The sequence below is a fragment of the Rattus norvegicus genome, chromosome 10, assembly GCF_021556685.1.
Source record: "Rattus norvegicus strain SHRSP/BbbUtx chromosome 10, alternate assembly SHRSP_T2T, whole genome shotgun sequence".
Lineage (NCBI taxonomy): Eukaryota > Metazoa > Chordata > Mammalia > Rodentia > Muridae > Rattus > Rattus norvegicus.
The window spans coordinates 35,384,493-35,401,020 of NC_141543.1; the positions used below are offsets into that span (position 1 = coordinate 35,384,493).

At 42.5% G+C, this 16,528-nt stretch overlaps 1 protein-coding gene across 22 annotated transcripts in view; it reads left to right on the forward strand.

Moving 5' to 3' along the window:
• Ebf1 (EBF transcription factor 1) overlaps positions 1 to 16,528 on the forward strand; it is a 389,987-nt gene that overhangs the window by 296,588 nt on the left and 76,871 nt on the right. For all 22 annotated transcript variants that reach the window (XM_087569389.1, XM_087569400.1, XM_087569384.1 and 19 more), the window contains 1 exon segment: positions 9,908 to 10,034. In XM_087569389.1, coding sequence (XP_087425515.1) covers positions 9,908 to 10,034 — 127 coding nt within the window.

Consider the following 16,528-nt stretch of genomic DNA (forward strand, 5'->3'; position numbering starts at 1 on the left):
TCACACTGTAAATGAAATCAATTCAACTAAATTAAAAAGAGAACCGAAAACATATTGGGAAGGCAATTTCTGAGTTAGCACCTCTTTGAAATTTCATAATACAGGATATAAAAATGAGTATATGGTTAAAGGTAAATACTTGCATCATTTATTTCATATATATAAAGGCCCAAAGATACAGATAGAATTAAAGTTAATTTAATGTGTAGACTTTAAATAAATAATTGATCCATCTAATTTCCTTTCCAATAATTTTTGTTTGCTTCAAAAACTGTATTTCTTTAGCATATACCCATTGAATACTCAGAAGATTCTGGACAAATATGTTAAAAGTCTTTTTGAATCTGTTACTTTGAATATGACTTTAATTTTTTTCTTCGTCTTTGAGAGACTCTTATGCAGGCATCCAATGACATACGATAATACCCCCCTCCATCTGCCCACTCCCATTCTTTCTATATCCCGCCAACATGTTCTTTCCAGGCTCATGTCTGTTTTTTTTTTTTTTAAATAACCTACCAAGTTTAGGTAGCAGAGCCATCCTCTGGAGCATGGGAACCCTATGGGTGGCTGAATTCTCAATAAAGAATGTTTCTCCCTCTCCCACTCACTGCCAAGAGCTCCTCCGGAGTTTGAAGAACAACTTTCAAGCTTAAGTAATTTTATGGGGAATCATTTCTAAATGAGCTAGCATATTAAAAAAAATAGATAGGAATGGTCTAATGACTGTTTTAATACAGTTACATGACTGTATCCTTGCTTGCTTTATTCTTAAGAGTGCTTTAGTCTATATTTTTTATCTTTAATGACCAAGTCACTTGCCATTTCCCGCTCTCTGGATAATTATGTGATTCTGAAAAAAAAAAAGACTTTACACTGACATTTGCAACGAGTTCGTGGTGTGTTCAGGAGGAGTGTGTGTGCCCACCCATAACCGCCAACCAGAAAGCACGGGAAACATGGCGTGCCTAAGCAAAGAGAACCCGCACCTGGCTACAGCCCTGCGGCACGTCACAAGGGAAAGAGCTCTCTGTGGGCCACTGTGTTGCTTTCCTGGACAGTTAGTGCTGGGGTTTCTGGAATATCCCTTGACTCTCTGAACTGAGACTTCCTCCTCCTACCACACACGCCAGGTTCCTCTCCCTTAGTCTTTGTTCTGGGGTTTATGCTGACCTCCCTGGGGCACCTTCTTTTCCACATCCGCAACCACAGGCTACCTGAGCTTCCCTCCTGGTCTGTCGAGTGACTGTTCACCACAGCCTGTGCTCTTCAGGGTTCTGAAAGCTTAAAATCTCCTCAGACATTTATGGCCGACTTCATGCACTTCTCTCTGACACATCCTGTCCCTTGCACCCCACTCCCTTTAACTCAAAGTTGTTAACGTGTGCGATTTAACACAATTGCAGCTGTTGAATTTCCCTAAATCTGTGCCTCGAGTCTATATTGATTTCATGTATTAACTACCTATTATATGGAAGAGACACGATACAGAATTATGCGTTTTATTTGTGTGGATCAGTTACATTAAACTTGGAGAACAGTTTTCAAGCCCTAGTAATTTTATGGGGAATCATTTCTAAATGAGCTAGTGTCTTTTTTTTTTTTAAAGACAGAAATAGTTTAAGGGTTGAAATGAAGACTCTCCCCTCTCCCTTGAAGGTGATGTCCTTGTAAAAAATTCAGCTTAACCCCTCATTGTTCCTTACACAAAGCCCTGAATAGCAGCGGTGTTACATTTGGTGAATGTCATTAATTAGTTCACACGTTCTGTACATTCAATTGTTCCCTCTGATGAGGCTTCATTCACCGCTACATAGATATGACTTAGTTTTCGTTAATAGACGTGGCTTTTAGATAGAGTTGTAGCGCAGCGCGATGAATACGTACACAGATATCTTAGCGGAAGTCAACTGGAAATGACGAAGTTACCTAGTAGAAAGGCAGCTCTTTCTGAGGCGTTGATTTGGTTATTCATGTTACGTGTGGGTAGTTGAACCCCACTCCAGTATCCCACGTGATACTGAAGGTCAGCAGGCTAGAGGCCTGCCCAAACTCCTCTACTCTCCCAGATGCTTCTTTGCAAAGCCTGGGTTTGAGCTCAAGTCCATGCGAGTTCTGAGTCATCTCCCAGTCTTCTGATAACACAACACAACTCACAATTTAGAGAAATGATGTCAAAGTTACGTTACCCCCACAGAATTTTAGGATGGAATCTTACCAAGCGGGGAGGGGGAAGCTATGTTATCCTTTTCCCTGGTACAGCTCAGAAGCAGCGTGCCAGAGTCAGGTTGTTGGGAACAGGCACAGTGACAGCAGAAAGGACAGCTCTGCGACCAGAGTGGAATGGAAAAGCAGAGGCAGAACCCAGTTACTGGGCAGTGCATTGATGACTATTCATAAAGCATGGCGGCTCGGCTCTGAGTCACGGAGGAAGAGCTGGCAGCCAGATCTAATAAATTCCGCTAGAAACAGCAGGATCCGCATAATGCGTCCTCGAAAGACATCAAGCCAGAGCCGGTGGAGGGCCACCACGTCCAAAGAGGTTCCACTTCAGTTTTCTCTAGAGTCTACTTATCTCTCATTCTGAAGGGGTGTGCAAAATGACACATTACTGTCTATATGTGCAAATACCAGTGGGTCAATATGCAAATAGGGACTGCAGCACACGCACGTTAGATGATTCTATATCTCACTGCTTTGATCTCCTGTATACCTTTGAAGGGCCTGAAACCCTCCTCCGTGGAGCCCTCTTGGCGAAAGGAAGATTCGTTCCCTGTCAGTATTTTGCCTCTCACTGTGGGCTTCCCACCCCCTTTTCTCATTCCACAAGCAGTTTCCCTGTAAACTGTGAACTTTGAGAACAAGTATTTGGCCCTTTCTAGAACTACACTGGGCCTTCCTTTTTCTTATGCTTCCATTTCTAAGCGGGAACACAGAAGCAGGGACACATGCTAGAGTCAGGAGCCACGGTCGGGCTGGTCTGAATACAGCTCCTTGTGCTGCTTAGAGCCAGTGGGCTGCACTGTGAGCCTCCATTGGACCTTTGCTGTACAGCGCTTCTCTGCTCCCAGACTGTCGGGATACCATCCCGTTTTCGGTGCAGCCCAGCTGGCCTGAGATCTACATCCTGGGAAGGGAGCTGGAGAAGGTTTATTTAAACAACAACTTACAAAATAAATAAATAAATAAACCCACAAAAGCAGGGGCAGTTGGAGTGCAGCATGTTTATTTTAGTTCCTTTCTTCCCAATCTGTTATTTTGGAAATCGATCTCGTTGCTGTTCTGTTTTGAGACAATTAGCTACATTGATTGAAGGTCACAGTTAACTTCCTGGTCCAAGGCACCCGGCACTGTTCTTTTGGAATGCTTAACGATGATACCAGGAGGTTTGTGGTAGCCAAGTAAAAAAAGCTTTTTGTTTTTATTTTTATTTATTTATTTATTTTTTAGGAAAAAGAAAGAACTCTGAATGGAGTGAGATTGGTTATTTCTTCTGTTTTCTTTTGGTGGTTCTGGGATTCAACCCAGACCCTCAAACATGCTAAGCAGTTACTCTACCCTCAGCTACACCCCTAGCCCTGATCATTTCTTCTCTGAACACTTACAGAGAAGTTTATTCAGTCTTTACCTCACTTGTGAGGGCTAGTTCATGAGAACTGACTTAATTCAAGGTCTGGCTGACTCCCGGGGACCCAGTACAGGCAAAACAGATCAACCATCTATCTCTCTGGAACTGATATGTTATGCAAGGGACACAGACAGCAGCTAAAAACGCCGCTCTGCGGGCCTCTAGGCCCTATCTATACCTATGTCTATATTGAGAGAAATTATACATGACTTTCAGAAATAGCACTGGCTACTCCAAAGCTAGGTTTAACTCCCCTATGGGATTTAGTACCTGAGACTTGAGTTTTAAATGTCTCCTTCCCAAGTTTATCTTTAGGGATTCATGAGACCCTACCTCTTTTGCTAAACATTGGTTTTAGCTGTTTCTTGAAAGAAATAAAGAAAACCAGAATGTTTGTGTGATACTCAATGCCTCTGTGTTGCTTGCTCTCTCTCTCTCTCTCTCTCTCTCTCTCTCTCTCTCTCTCTCTCTCTTTCTCTCTCTCTGTCTCAGTCTTTGTCTCTCTTCCTCCCTCCCTTCATTCCCAAGAGATCACATTCTGATGACCAGACAGGCACCCTTTTGGAATGAAAGACCTTAGTGTCTGAAAGAAGTCTGATTAGGTGGGAACAAACCAAAATATATGGATGATCGTGTAGAAGTTGAACCGTGCTGTTCTCATGACAACTTCTTACATTTATTTATTTATTTATTTATTTATTTATTTATTTATATATGTGTGTGTGTGTGTGTGTGTGTGTGTAGGCCAGAGAATAACTTTGGGAATTGATTCACTATTTTCGATCTTGTGGGTCCCAGGGAATTGAACTTGAGTCACCAGACTTAGCAGCAAGCCCCTTTACCCCTTGAGCCATCTTTTTGGCCCTAAAATATAGATATATTTTAAAGTGTCATTTCCGGTTACACAAAGACGAATGCTCCAGAAAGAAAGAACAGTAAGTCAGTTTCTTTGGCTACTGACACTCATATCTTCTTAGAGCTCCTAAAATGTATTTGGTCTCAAAGCTTTAATTACGAGTTGCACTGTCTTACAGCTTCCTTAGTTAAGTGTCTGTTCTGTGTCCATCACTCAGCACCCCTGCCTATCTCAAAAGATATGGGTATTATCATTCTAATTGAGAAGGAGGGAGAATGCTGTGAGAATTATTAATACATAAATTAAAAAATTAATCTAGAAGGCGCTTTAGCATCCCTGGAGAAGCACTACCCAAACACAAAACATATTTAATATTATTCTGAGCTCCCACAGAGAAGATCCGAGCTCCTGTAGGCTATGATTCAACTGGTAAACTGAGGCATGGATCGTGGCAATTGCAGAGCTCAGGGTCTATGTTCAAAGCCCTAGATCCCACTTGAGAGTTTTTTTTTTCCCTGATGATTAGTGTTAATTAGTTTTCCATAGAACAATAACAAACTGCCCCTTCCCTTTTCTCTATTCCATTGAGTCTTCTTTTAGACTTGATTCTTTTAAATTCGACTTTCTAATGTGGCAGGTAGTTCAGGGTTGTGAAGCTGGTGAGGAAAACTTGAAGCCATGTGTGTGTCTTCTAGTCCTCTTTTTGCACATGGCTGAACACTTCCCATTGCTTTCCTTTTATATAAAGGCAGTGGCTAGAAGACACATGTAGGCTGACGGCTGACTTGCTTCTGAGCTCTGCTGGGGAACTTAGCTTAGCTTCACAGGGAGAACGGTTGTGTGCTTCTGGTGCTCCCAGATGTGGAAGGTAAAGGAGGATGCCATTGATATTTTCAAAGGCAGAGGAGGGGGGCTAAAGTCCAGAAATTATTGTAAAATGATAAGCAGTCTAGAGAGAGAGGACAGCTGTGGCAGGGTGATGACAGCCATTAGTCAGGGGAGCTTGCTGCTTCTAATTGGTTAGGCTTCTAAACCTTCCTGAAATCCACTTTGCTTATCTGTGAACCAGCTAACAGCCATACCTGCCCCCTGAAGTCTATCGGGCATAAGTCACCAGGAAGAGCTTAGGCCAGTGCTGAGTGTGCCGTGAGAAGACTGCAAAGGTCATTGTTGCTCAGGTCATCACCCTCATTATTGGGAATGAGGGAGCTATGGAGAGCACATGGTGTTGGCTGTCAGAGGAGAGAGTTCTCCCAAAGACATACCTGCCCCCAGCATCCTACAGCCCGTTTTCCTTAGTACTCCAACTGCTCGTGGGCCACACTTCCCTACTCCCGGTGTCCCTCGGATGCTGCAAGAGACCACACACAGACGCATGCTTTCCTTCGGGCCTTCCAGACTTTGCAGGTGGTTTCTTCAGACTGCTGCCTCCACACGTGCAGCTGCTGCCTCTGCTCCGGTCTTCTCTGCTCGTTCCCCTGCTTCTGTCACGAGGAGCCCTATTCGTTCACCTCCACATCTGCATCTGTCTCTCTCTCAGAGGCTTCTCTGCCACCCATAGTCTGTAATGAGCCTGTGTCTCATTGGGCCCACACCACAGGGCTCTTCTGGCTCTGTTATCTGAATCTGGAGAAAACAAACACTCATATAGGCAGTGGAGAGCACCATATTCTTGCTTCCCGGTGACTGGGTAGCCTCTCTAGGCCATGAAGAGTCCATGAGTCCTCCATCTTCACACAGAGCCAAATGGCTTCCCTTGACTGTAATGTTCACCCATATTTGCTGTCAAAGAGTTGGGGAGAATAGAGAGGCAGTCAGAGGAAACTGAACGTCACCAAAGAACACTTAACCGAAGAGGCCACTTCTGTTAACGTGTTACTGCCTACCTTGTGAGCGTTCTTCTCTCAGGTACACATGCAATTTCTGTGTAATCACACGGCATACATAGTACTCCAAACTGGCATTAGCCTGCTTTTAATTTTGATAATATTTTCCCACGGTAGTTTATTTATAGTATTACTTCCTGTGAAAGTATAGGAGATGAACACATATATACAAGGAAGATAAATAAATCACATATAAAGTTGTAAGTTTAGGAATAAACGCTTTTTTTTAGTGGAGATCTTTTATTATTACTGTCTTAACCTTTTAATTTTAGATTTATTTTTATTTTGACGTGTGTGTGTGTGTGTGTGTGTGTGTGTGTGTGTGCATGTGTACCCTAAGAGATGAGGACAAAAGACCCTCAAGAGCTGGGTTGATTTTGAAGCAGTTGGAGGCTACCCAAGGACTTAGTTTTCTAGAAGAGCAGCAAGCAATTTTAACCACTAAGCCATCCCCCCAAATCTTTAATACCTTAAAATATTTACTTCATTACTTATTGAAGCCACAAGCGTTGAGTTGAAAAGTGTTCTTTTTCCTTATTGAAACAATAGAGACAGCAACCCATGCTTCCGCTGTGATAGAAGTGCAAAGCTAGTTGGGTTGTCACTTTGAGAGTAAGTTCTTTGGGGAATGTGTTAATTATTACTGGGTTAAGAGGACTGGATTCCCGTAAGGATTATTGTGCCTACTGGAGTCTAGGAGAACTATGAGCATATTTACACATAAATTTACTTCAGGAATGCTTAGAATATGGAATTCGTTTAGTAACATATCTTTAGATGTGTTTATTTTTACTTTTGTGCATGAGTGTATTAGCTGCATGTATGTATAAATGGCATGTGCACACCTGATACCTATGGAGGTCAGAAAAAAGACAGGATCCCCTGGAACTGGAATTACATATGGCCTGCACGTGGATGCTGGGTACTGAAAGCTGAACCCAGGCCCTCTGTAAGAATACTTGGTGTACTCTTTCCTACTGAGCCATCTCTCCTGCCTCTCCTTAGTACGTTTTAAGAATAGCACAAAGACTCGAGAGTTTCTCCTGGTCTCAAAAACTGTTCAGTGGAAGAAAGCTAAGTGGGAACTTCTTGATGGCACACAGTAAATCCGTTTCTAGGAGTCATATCACGAATGTTGTCATCGTCTAAATTCCTACAGAGAGGCAGACCACTCTGACTTTTATTGACTGCACAGAGAACATGTTGTCGGGAGGTCAGAGAGTAGCCAAGCATGGTTAGGCAAAGAAGGATCTGGACCTCTGTAGTTGTTCTCTATACAGTATTAAATCTGATCTCCTTGTTTCTATACCTACAGATTATAAGTGCAGATTACAAACTGCAGAGGACAGAGACACAGAATAAGACAGAAGTAATTTCAAGTGCTGGACTGTTTGGAAGCATTTTAGGGCTTGAGAACAGCAAGCACTTCATATTTTAGCAATCACTCAGTACTTTAATGTATTACAGCAAGACGTAAGGCAGGTGATTCCAAACATGGCCTTGGTTTATCAGAGTTAAGTTACATTGCATGCTTTCCATGATTTAGACAGCATTTGAAACACTTTGGAAGGATTTCAATGTGAATAGAATACTTTTTTCTTTTTTAATCTATTCATTGAGAGCTTCGTACATATATACAACGTATTTTGTTTATACCCCAAGCTACACCTAAAGATCTATCTCCTGACTTCTTTTTGTCTTTTTCTTTTTTTTAACTGAGTCTAATTAGTGTTGGCCCTGTATGCATGGGTGGGGCCATTGGCTGGAGCATAGTCCACCCAGCAGGGGCCACATCTCTAAAGAATATTGACTCCCCCTTTACCAGCAGGCACCAGCAGCTCCTCAGCTAGAGGTAGATGTGTTTCGGTGGGAGACAGTGTGACCCAGATGTCCCATTCACGGATATCCCTCCACAGATATTTGCTATCTGTGCTTTGACCAGTGTGAGTTTCCATATGAACCTCCGTCCCCGTCGCAAAGATGCATTTCTGTCGAGGACTGAGAGCTGGGCTCACTGAGGGGTAAATAGAGGCACATATTTAGAAGGTAGCTTGGTACTCTGTCCATTTAGTAGGTTGTCCTCCAGAGTCCAGGAGCTCCCAGGCCCAGTGCAAAATTTTAAGGCACTATCATTGGTGCTTTCTGTGAGTTAACCCTTAGCTTCCCAGAAAACATAAGCCACAGCAATAGACTTGGTCTCCAGAGTTCCCCTAACTCCAGTGTTAGTGCAATATTTCTTTGTGACTATTAATTTCTAGTCAGTAAGCTCAGACTTCCTGTGTATTCGAGAGAAGAGGATAACGCACTTCTGAGCCCTAAGATGACTTTAGCCCAGCATTCTCTCTTAAGTTTCTAGGAACATGTAGCAACATAGGTTGTGGATTTTGGCATGAACAGATTTCTTGCCCTTCTGCCCGTCACAAGGTGCTAAGACCGTTTCCCTTGCTGGGAATCAGAGTCTGCATTCGGTTTCTTATCACCTCACCTATGATTCGAGTGCAAAACATGTCAACTGGGTGTTTTTCACATTTAAATAAAACCTCTTTCTACTGTGATGCCATCCAACAGTTTAATGTAAGTTATCATTGACTCATTAGAGACTGCCCATAGAGGATATTCTATCTACTGTGTGTTGGCCTGTGCCATGGTGTCGAGCTGTTTGGGCCATTACTGACTTCACACAGAGAGATAATTTAGAATGCAGTTCTATCACAGGTCAAGCAGTCAAATGCCAGGCATGGTCTTTTTCTTCTTCTCTTCAAAGAATGCCTATTTCATAACCATTAATAACATTTTCTTTATATAAACCGAAGTAAGAGCAATAAAAAAATAAATTCTGCTTTATAGTATAATTTGATTGCCGATAGAGTTCAGAAATGAACTTCCTCACTGTGCATGTGCTACTGAGTAGTGGAAGGCTAACCATCCAGCAGGCTTCTCCCCAACCTCCATTTCTTTTTTATGGAGAACCTTTAGTTCATCCAGAGCCCTAAGCTATTCCAGGGAGGCAGATCCTTTGCTCTCCCCTTTAAAATGCTTTGATTGTGCCTCTCGTAGTTATGTGCCAAATGGGCTTCTGGACGTCTCATACATGTGTTCTGCAGCTAATTAGAATGCCCAGGCCTACTGTTTCCTACCTCTGCTCTCCCTGCGTTTAAGTGCTCAGTTCAAACACCAGGCCCATGCCCTCTGGAAAGGAATGGCAAAGCTCTACTCTGATTTGGGCATCTGTTGGGACCAGGTTTTCCAAAGGATATCCTGTAGGAGATAACCATTTCATTAGGGCCATATTCCCTTTCCAAACCGGGAAATCCAGGGCCTGCTGTGAAGGAAAACCCAGATAATGCTATTGTGGCTGTAAGCAGAGCACTTGTAAATGTTGTTGTCGGTATCTTTTCCACAGGTTCCATCCAGATTGTGTCCACTGACAGGTTAATGACGTGTTTTAGAGCTCTGTTTATGGAGAGCGGTAGGGCAGCTGTGACATGAGTCCTTTACATATTCCAATGACCCTTCCTCCTTCCATGTCCCCCGCAGTTGATAACTCCTCATGCCATCCGTGTTCAGACACCTCCTCGGCACATCCCCGGTGTTGTGGAAGTCACATTGTCCTACAAGTCCAAGCAGTTCTGCAAAGGGACACCAGGCAGATTCATCTATACAGGTAAGCATGCCTGCAGATTGCACCCACCGAGTTCTGTTGACTTCATGAGATGTTTTACTTGATCGTGTATGTGTGTGTGTGTGTGTGTGTGTGTGTGTGTGTGTGTGTGTGTAAAATCTTGTTTCTGCTAAGACAGATTTTCTCCATTTCAACAAATACAGGATCGAAGAAATTGCTTTGATTATTATTACTAAGAGCTTATGGAGATGTAATGGTTTTGCATGTTGAAATAAATGGTTGCCTACTTCGAGAAATAACTTGAAAAGTAATAGGGAGCAGGGCAGACCTAGACAGGACCAAGGTCTCCCTCTAGTAGATTGGCCAGCTTTTTGGAGTTTGCTTTATGGGGCTAGGTTGAACTTTGACGGACAGTACTGCTTTCTTCTAGCCTGCCATAGCATTTGAGTTTAACACTTATGGTAGTTTTCATAGTTTATTCTGGGTCAGTGCTTTCTATCCCAGTAAGCTGCATTTTACCAGCCCCCTCCCCCGCCCCCAACAGCATTGGCACATGGACCTGCCTTGTGGTAAGCGGCTAGGGTTACAGGGTGCATCTGAAATCCCTCCTACCAGGCACAGCCAATCAGGCAGGACCTAGTCTGGCAGGATGTGGAAATATATGTAATAGGCAAAGCAAACACCCTGGGATCTCTTCAAATTCAGTATGCACTATGGAAGGGGTGGGCATATTCTTTGTTTCTTACACGCTCAAAGGTGAGGTGTTGGCTGATGTCAGGAACTACAGGCGGCAGCCTGGTAAATTTGAGGGCCCTTGGCGTCACATCACCTGGCTAGCTCCATCCACATCCAGTCACAGCTTTTCTTTCCCCGTTTGTTATTGAGGGTCCACTAGGCCTCTCCGTGTAGGTGGGAAGTTGTTTTCATACAAAGGAGCTCAGAAGAAGCGATTCTGTTAGCACATCCTAATTAAGCCATATAATCCAACGAGCTGGTTTCATCTTTGTTCTAACATTCTCCCGCAAAGCATCTTCCCCTATAATTTTATACTGTGGAGCAAACCAAGCATGCTCTATACTCATCCCATTCTCTCTCTCTCACAATGACAACCCACCACCAACAGACAGAGTCAGACAGACAGACAGACAGACAAACCGAGTTAATACATTTTGACCCTCAGAAATGCCTCCCAGCCCTTTAAACAAAATACAAGGTTGGTGCCTGCCTGCCGATTAGTTTTAGTTAATTGAAAATTATAGGATTGACCCAAGAGGAAAATTTTGTTTGCACTCCAATCACTTTTACAAATTAAGGAAAATTACCACAATTTTGTTTAGCTCAGGTTTCACACTGAGTTCACGAAATTAGCTCCGCCATCCCAACGAAGTCAGCACTTTGTTAGTGAGTGCTTGAAAAAAAAGTCTATCTGGAGTTTTGTGGTGTATACAAACGAAGCATAGAGAAAGCTATGGTGCTTTATAGAAGTGGGCCAAGTGTTTTTAATTAGGCTCATTGGTTCAGCATAAGTTTTGAAGAACAATCAAAATAGCGGATTAGCTGTTTCTTTTAAATCTAGGGTTTCTTGCCATTCATTTTTCCCATGAGAACTTCCAGATAGCACTGTAAGTTTTCTCTCTTTTCTTTTCCTTTCCTTTCTTTTCTTTTCTTTCTTTCTTTTTTTTTTTTAAAACAAGCCTCATTATGGGCTCGCAGGAAAAGGACCACTTGAAATTTTTGATACTGTAACATTCCCCACCATCATTCCAAGGGGATGGGAGCTTTTCACAGTGTTCCTTGCTGGACTCGCTGTTCTGGAACATATTACAAAACCACAGAGGCCAAATGTTTTCTCTGAGGAGTTTAGAGTTTTCTTGGCCGAAAACATTTAGGCCTTGCTGGTTGCTTATTTACTCTGCTATTAAGAACAAGAAAAAGAAAAGAAGACGAGAGGAAGAAAAAGAAAATGTTCAAGGGGTGGGAGGCACCAGAAGCAGTCAGCCATGGCTTCCGCTTTGGTGACAATGTCCTTGCTCATTAATGGCTCCCTTTTGTGGTCAAGTCTCATTTAGAAGAAATTATTGTTAATCAGTGTTCAGTAAAATATACCCTAGAGCCACCTGGTCGTAAAATTCTTTTAAAAATCACTACCATTACATAAATTCTCAAACAAAACAAAACAAAGCAACCCCCTCCCTGCAAATAAACAAACCAACCCTAGGGATTGACCATTATTTAAGATTTAAAAAAAAAAAAAAACCATTCAAAAATTGCTACCAACTTAAGGAATCACATCTTGGGAAAGCTGTATCACACTGGAATTAAGAGCAAAGATAAAAACAGCGGATCTGCAAGCTAAGGGAAGGGATTCTGGAAGAATGTGTGTTGAGATGTTCATTTGTGGGAATCTGAAGGAGAATTTATGCCTTCAAATGTGGGCGACTAACAAGAAGATGCCATTTGTAATGTATCCTAGGAAGAAATCTAGCCTCTTCTTGTGTTAAAAAAATAAAAATGGAAAGAAATGAGGACAAAGATTCCTTGGCTATTCATAGTTACGGTGACGTCATGTGATTTTAACTAGGAATCTTCTGAGCCTCATGGTCACTGGCATGTGGCTTGTCCTTGTGGTGGGTCCTTAGTTACGGCTAGCCTCCCAGCTCCTGGGGCTTACTCAGTTTACCTCTCTGCTCGTCATTCTTTACAAGTGAAGGTGGAGAGAAGGGTCTCGTCATTCTTTACAAGTGAAGGTGGAGAGAAGGGGTCTCAGTGCCTGTATGTTCTTTGTATCCAAACAACTGCTTAGGTCATTGTGCTGGTGCAGGCCGCTCTCCCGCCCACTCCCAGAAGTTCACACTTCATCTTTAACATCCATACTACTTCAAGATGTGAGGCTTGCCTTTCTGGATTGGCAAACGAATCTTGTTTCTTAATGGAATGTCACTGGAATTTTTCCCCTCAAAAAGAAGCTAGCAAATATCACAGAAATGAGGAGTAACACCCTAGTTAAGGCACTCCTACTGTTTTCAGAGTGCTTAGGAGTGTCGGGATATAGGAATGTGAAAGGCTCTAAAAATCTACTTTAAGCAAAACCAGGAAAATCACACCATGAAGGAACACCCTGGTCTAGTCGATACAAGTAGAGACCCACCTTTTAGGGGAAGCAATCCGACCAATCTCTTGAGGATGCTGATTGCAACTCTCCATCACTGGTCCTCAGACTCGAGTGTTCCAATCAGAGTCATGGGGAAGAGTGAGTCCTGGCTTAAAGAACACAGAAGCCCCAACAGCACTGGGCAGATCAAACTTCGTGTTTCCTAATTCTTTAGCCAATGTGAGAGCAGGGCTGACATTACATTTTACATTTCTAAATAAAAGGAATTAAAACGCCATCCCATCATAAGATTGTTTTCAGAGTTCTACGATCTTGTATCTGGTCAGTCAGTCCAGGTAGACAAAATATAAGATCACAGGACTCAACCCATCTCACTGGCCATGTAGGGTCTCCCCAGTAGCTTCGCACACCCCTTTGTTTGTATGTTTTGTTTTTATAGCTCTTCAGTCTTTAAATGAGCGGCTTCCTTTAGGAGCATGACTGTCCCTGCTAAGGCTTCAGTGAACTTGGATGCTAATAAAAATTCCTTAGGAGCTGTTTAGCTGTTTCTTTAAAATTCTTAGAATGGGGTTTTCTAATAACAAGGGGCTACATCTGAAGGGGCTACACTTTGCTTTCATTCTGGTAATTACTTCACAGGAAAGGGTTCCGTGCCCAGGTAAAAATCAACAAATAAGCAAATAAATACATAAATAAATAAAATATATAAATAAAAATAAAAAATATAAAAGGACCACAAGATGATATAGGGCCAGCTTTATCCTGTGTGTTGGGGCTGTACTTAAAGTAATATCCCTTCCCCACAGATTAGGGAGAGCCCTGACGCGTGATCAACTGTCAGTTCAACTGATTGGCTGGTTAAGCCACCTATCAGAACCTTTCTACCAACTGCTGTCCCGTTCTAACCCTGTTCACTTGACTGTGGCCCCTGTAAGAGCCAATCCAAATGGAGTATTAACTGAGGAATGAAACTACCTCCTGTTTGTATTTCTCCCTGGCAATGCATAGCATATTGTTCTGCCCACAGGATGGGCCTTGTGGGCAAATATATTCTAAGAGATCTTCATGACTCTTAATTTCCTTTTTTGCTCTTTCCTGATCATATTTGTTTTAACCCTCCTCTCTCTCCCTCTCACCTTTCCCCCTCCACTTTTCTTTCTATCTATTTCCTTTTAATTGCCACTAATACAGAGTAGCTTAGGGATTGGGCACTTCCATTTAAGGTAATGGATATAGATTGAGCTCGCAGCTTTGCCATTTACTGGAGAAGCTATTTCTGAGATCTTCATATTACGGCTCTGAGCCACAGTCACCTCATTTTTACAAGAAGAAAAGGATAACTTGCTAGGGTTGTTTGTAGAATCAGAGAAACGCGTAACATCTAGAAAGAAGCCAGGTCCTAGTGTTGGCATTAAACTGTGGCTATTGTCTTTAGTCATTCATTCTTTTAAAACATCGTTATTTTCTGTGTGTGAGGGTTTTGTCTTCATGTGCATATGTGTACCATATGGGTACTTAGTGCCGATGGAGTACAGGCAAGGACATCAAGTCTTTTGGAACTGGACTTATAGATAGTTGCAAGCTGCCACATGGGTGCTGGGAGCTGAACTCGGGTCCTCTGCCAGAGCACAAAATCTCTGTACTGCAGAGTGGTTGCTGAAGCGGCACCCATCATTTCTGAGTCCCCCTTTCTAGAGCAAATACTTCACATCTTGTTTACCACCATCCTCATCTTCCTGGAAATCTAAGATATGCCTTTAAGAGTTTTTAGTAACAGAATCATAAGCACCAGTACATTGACATAACGACAAATAGAAAAGGCAATGTATGGATCATTATGAAAACAAGGAACAGATTTTTAAATAATTACTCCACTTTCTGTTGTCACAACAAAATAACCTAGACTGAGTGCTTATAAAGAAGATAGGATTATTTAGCTCACAATTTTGGAGGTTGAAAGTCTTAAGTCCAAACGGTCCCATCTTTTGGGCCTCTGGATAGGACCTCATGGACTGCCTCACATCATGGTGGATGGAGTTGTGGAGTAAGCATAGGTGAGAGAGGTCAAGTAGGGAGGCCGATGGCTGGTGGATTTAGGTTTGTACTCTCCATAACCACCTATTCTCATGAGAACTGAGCGGGAGTCTACAAGTGAATTCCTTCCTTCCGAGGTCAGCACATCCAATAGCCTAATTAAATCAATCACATTTCTTTAGGCTCTAACTCTTCATGCTGCCACATTGGGCGCCCAGAATTTAATGCATGGACTCTTGAAGGCCAAATCATAGTTTGGATGAGAAATATTTTGACTGTCGGTCTTGACTTGGGAATTACTTTGGCACTGATTTCTTTTTTCCCATTTAAAATACATGGGTTTGCTCCTCTTTTTCACCTGTGAATTCCTCCTCTCTTCTTCAGGACACATTAACATCGGCATTGCCCATCACCAACCTCCTTCAGAGGGTATAGGCTAGAGTCGGCTTCGACTCCAGGTTCAAGACCTTTCAGCCCACAAAGCCTTGGGCTTTTCTTCTCCTGTAGTGCTTCCCATACAAAATGAAAGCTGCCACTTTGGGACCATTGCTGCATAGAACTCCTAAAAAGCTACCATCTTATCATTACGCTGTAGCAACTGTCCCCGTTGGCTCACTAGATATAAGCTGCAACATAACCTCTTTGCCTTGCCGTTCATAGCCCTCTCAGCTTTTCCATGTTTCCTCAACTCTTTACTATGCCTCAAACTCATTCTGCATTTACCCGGGGTTTCACACTTGCCTTATGTACAAGCACATACAAGACTTAGGTACAGTTCTAATTCTGTTCCTCTGATCATACTCTTACCACTATAGGAGAGTGGATAGCACTGGCTGAGACAGAGGCCTGTAGTATAACTCAGGTTCTGCACTGACCTTACCAAGAAACCTAGGATAGATTCTTATGTGCTCTAGACTCTTTTTTTGCATTGTAAAATGGACCAGTTGGAGTAGGGTAACGTTGATATTCCCCACAGCTGATCTTAATTGACAGGAGAATTTCTGACATTCCATCTCTCTTGTGCCGTGCAATTGGGCCACTCCCTCATCATAGCTTCCTTATGGTCACAACTCTTTTTTTTTAAATTTCTTTCTATTGTTTGTGGGTAAAACAGAAATGGAAATAGAGCCACTAACTTGATAAAGAAAGAGATAGCCTTTCTCAGGTTTCTGTGACTTTGTAAGCTGCACCGAAGCAACTTGACTTAGTATCTGGTGAGGTTTTGATAGGTGTTCCCTGATAATTGATTAACATATTGCCAAGGATCAATGGGTCCTCATTGATTGCTGTAATCTGGATGACACGGGCTGTAAATAGAATCTGTTAATTAAGAATCTATCCCTCTGCACTTGACATTTTCATGCATAGAACACAATAGTTGGGGTTTCTG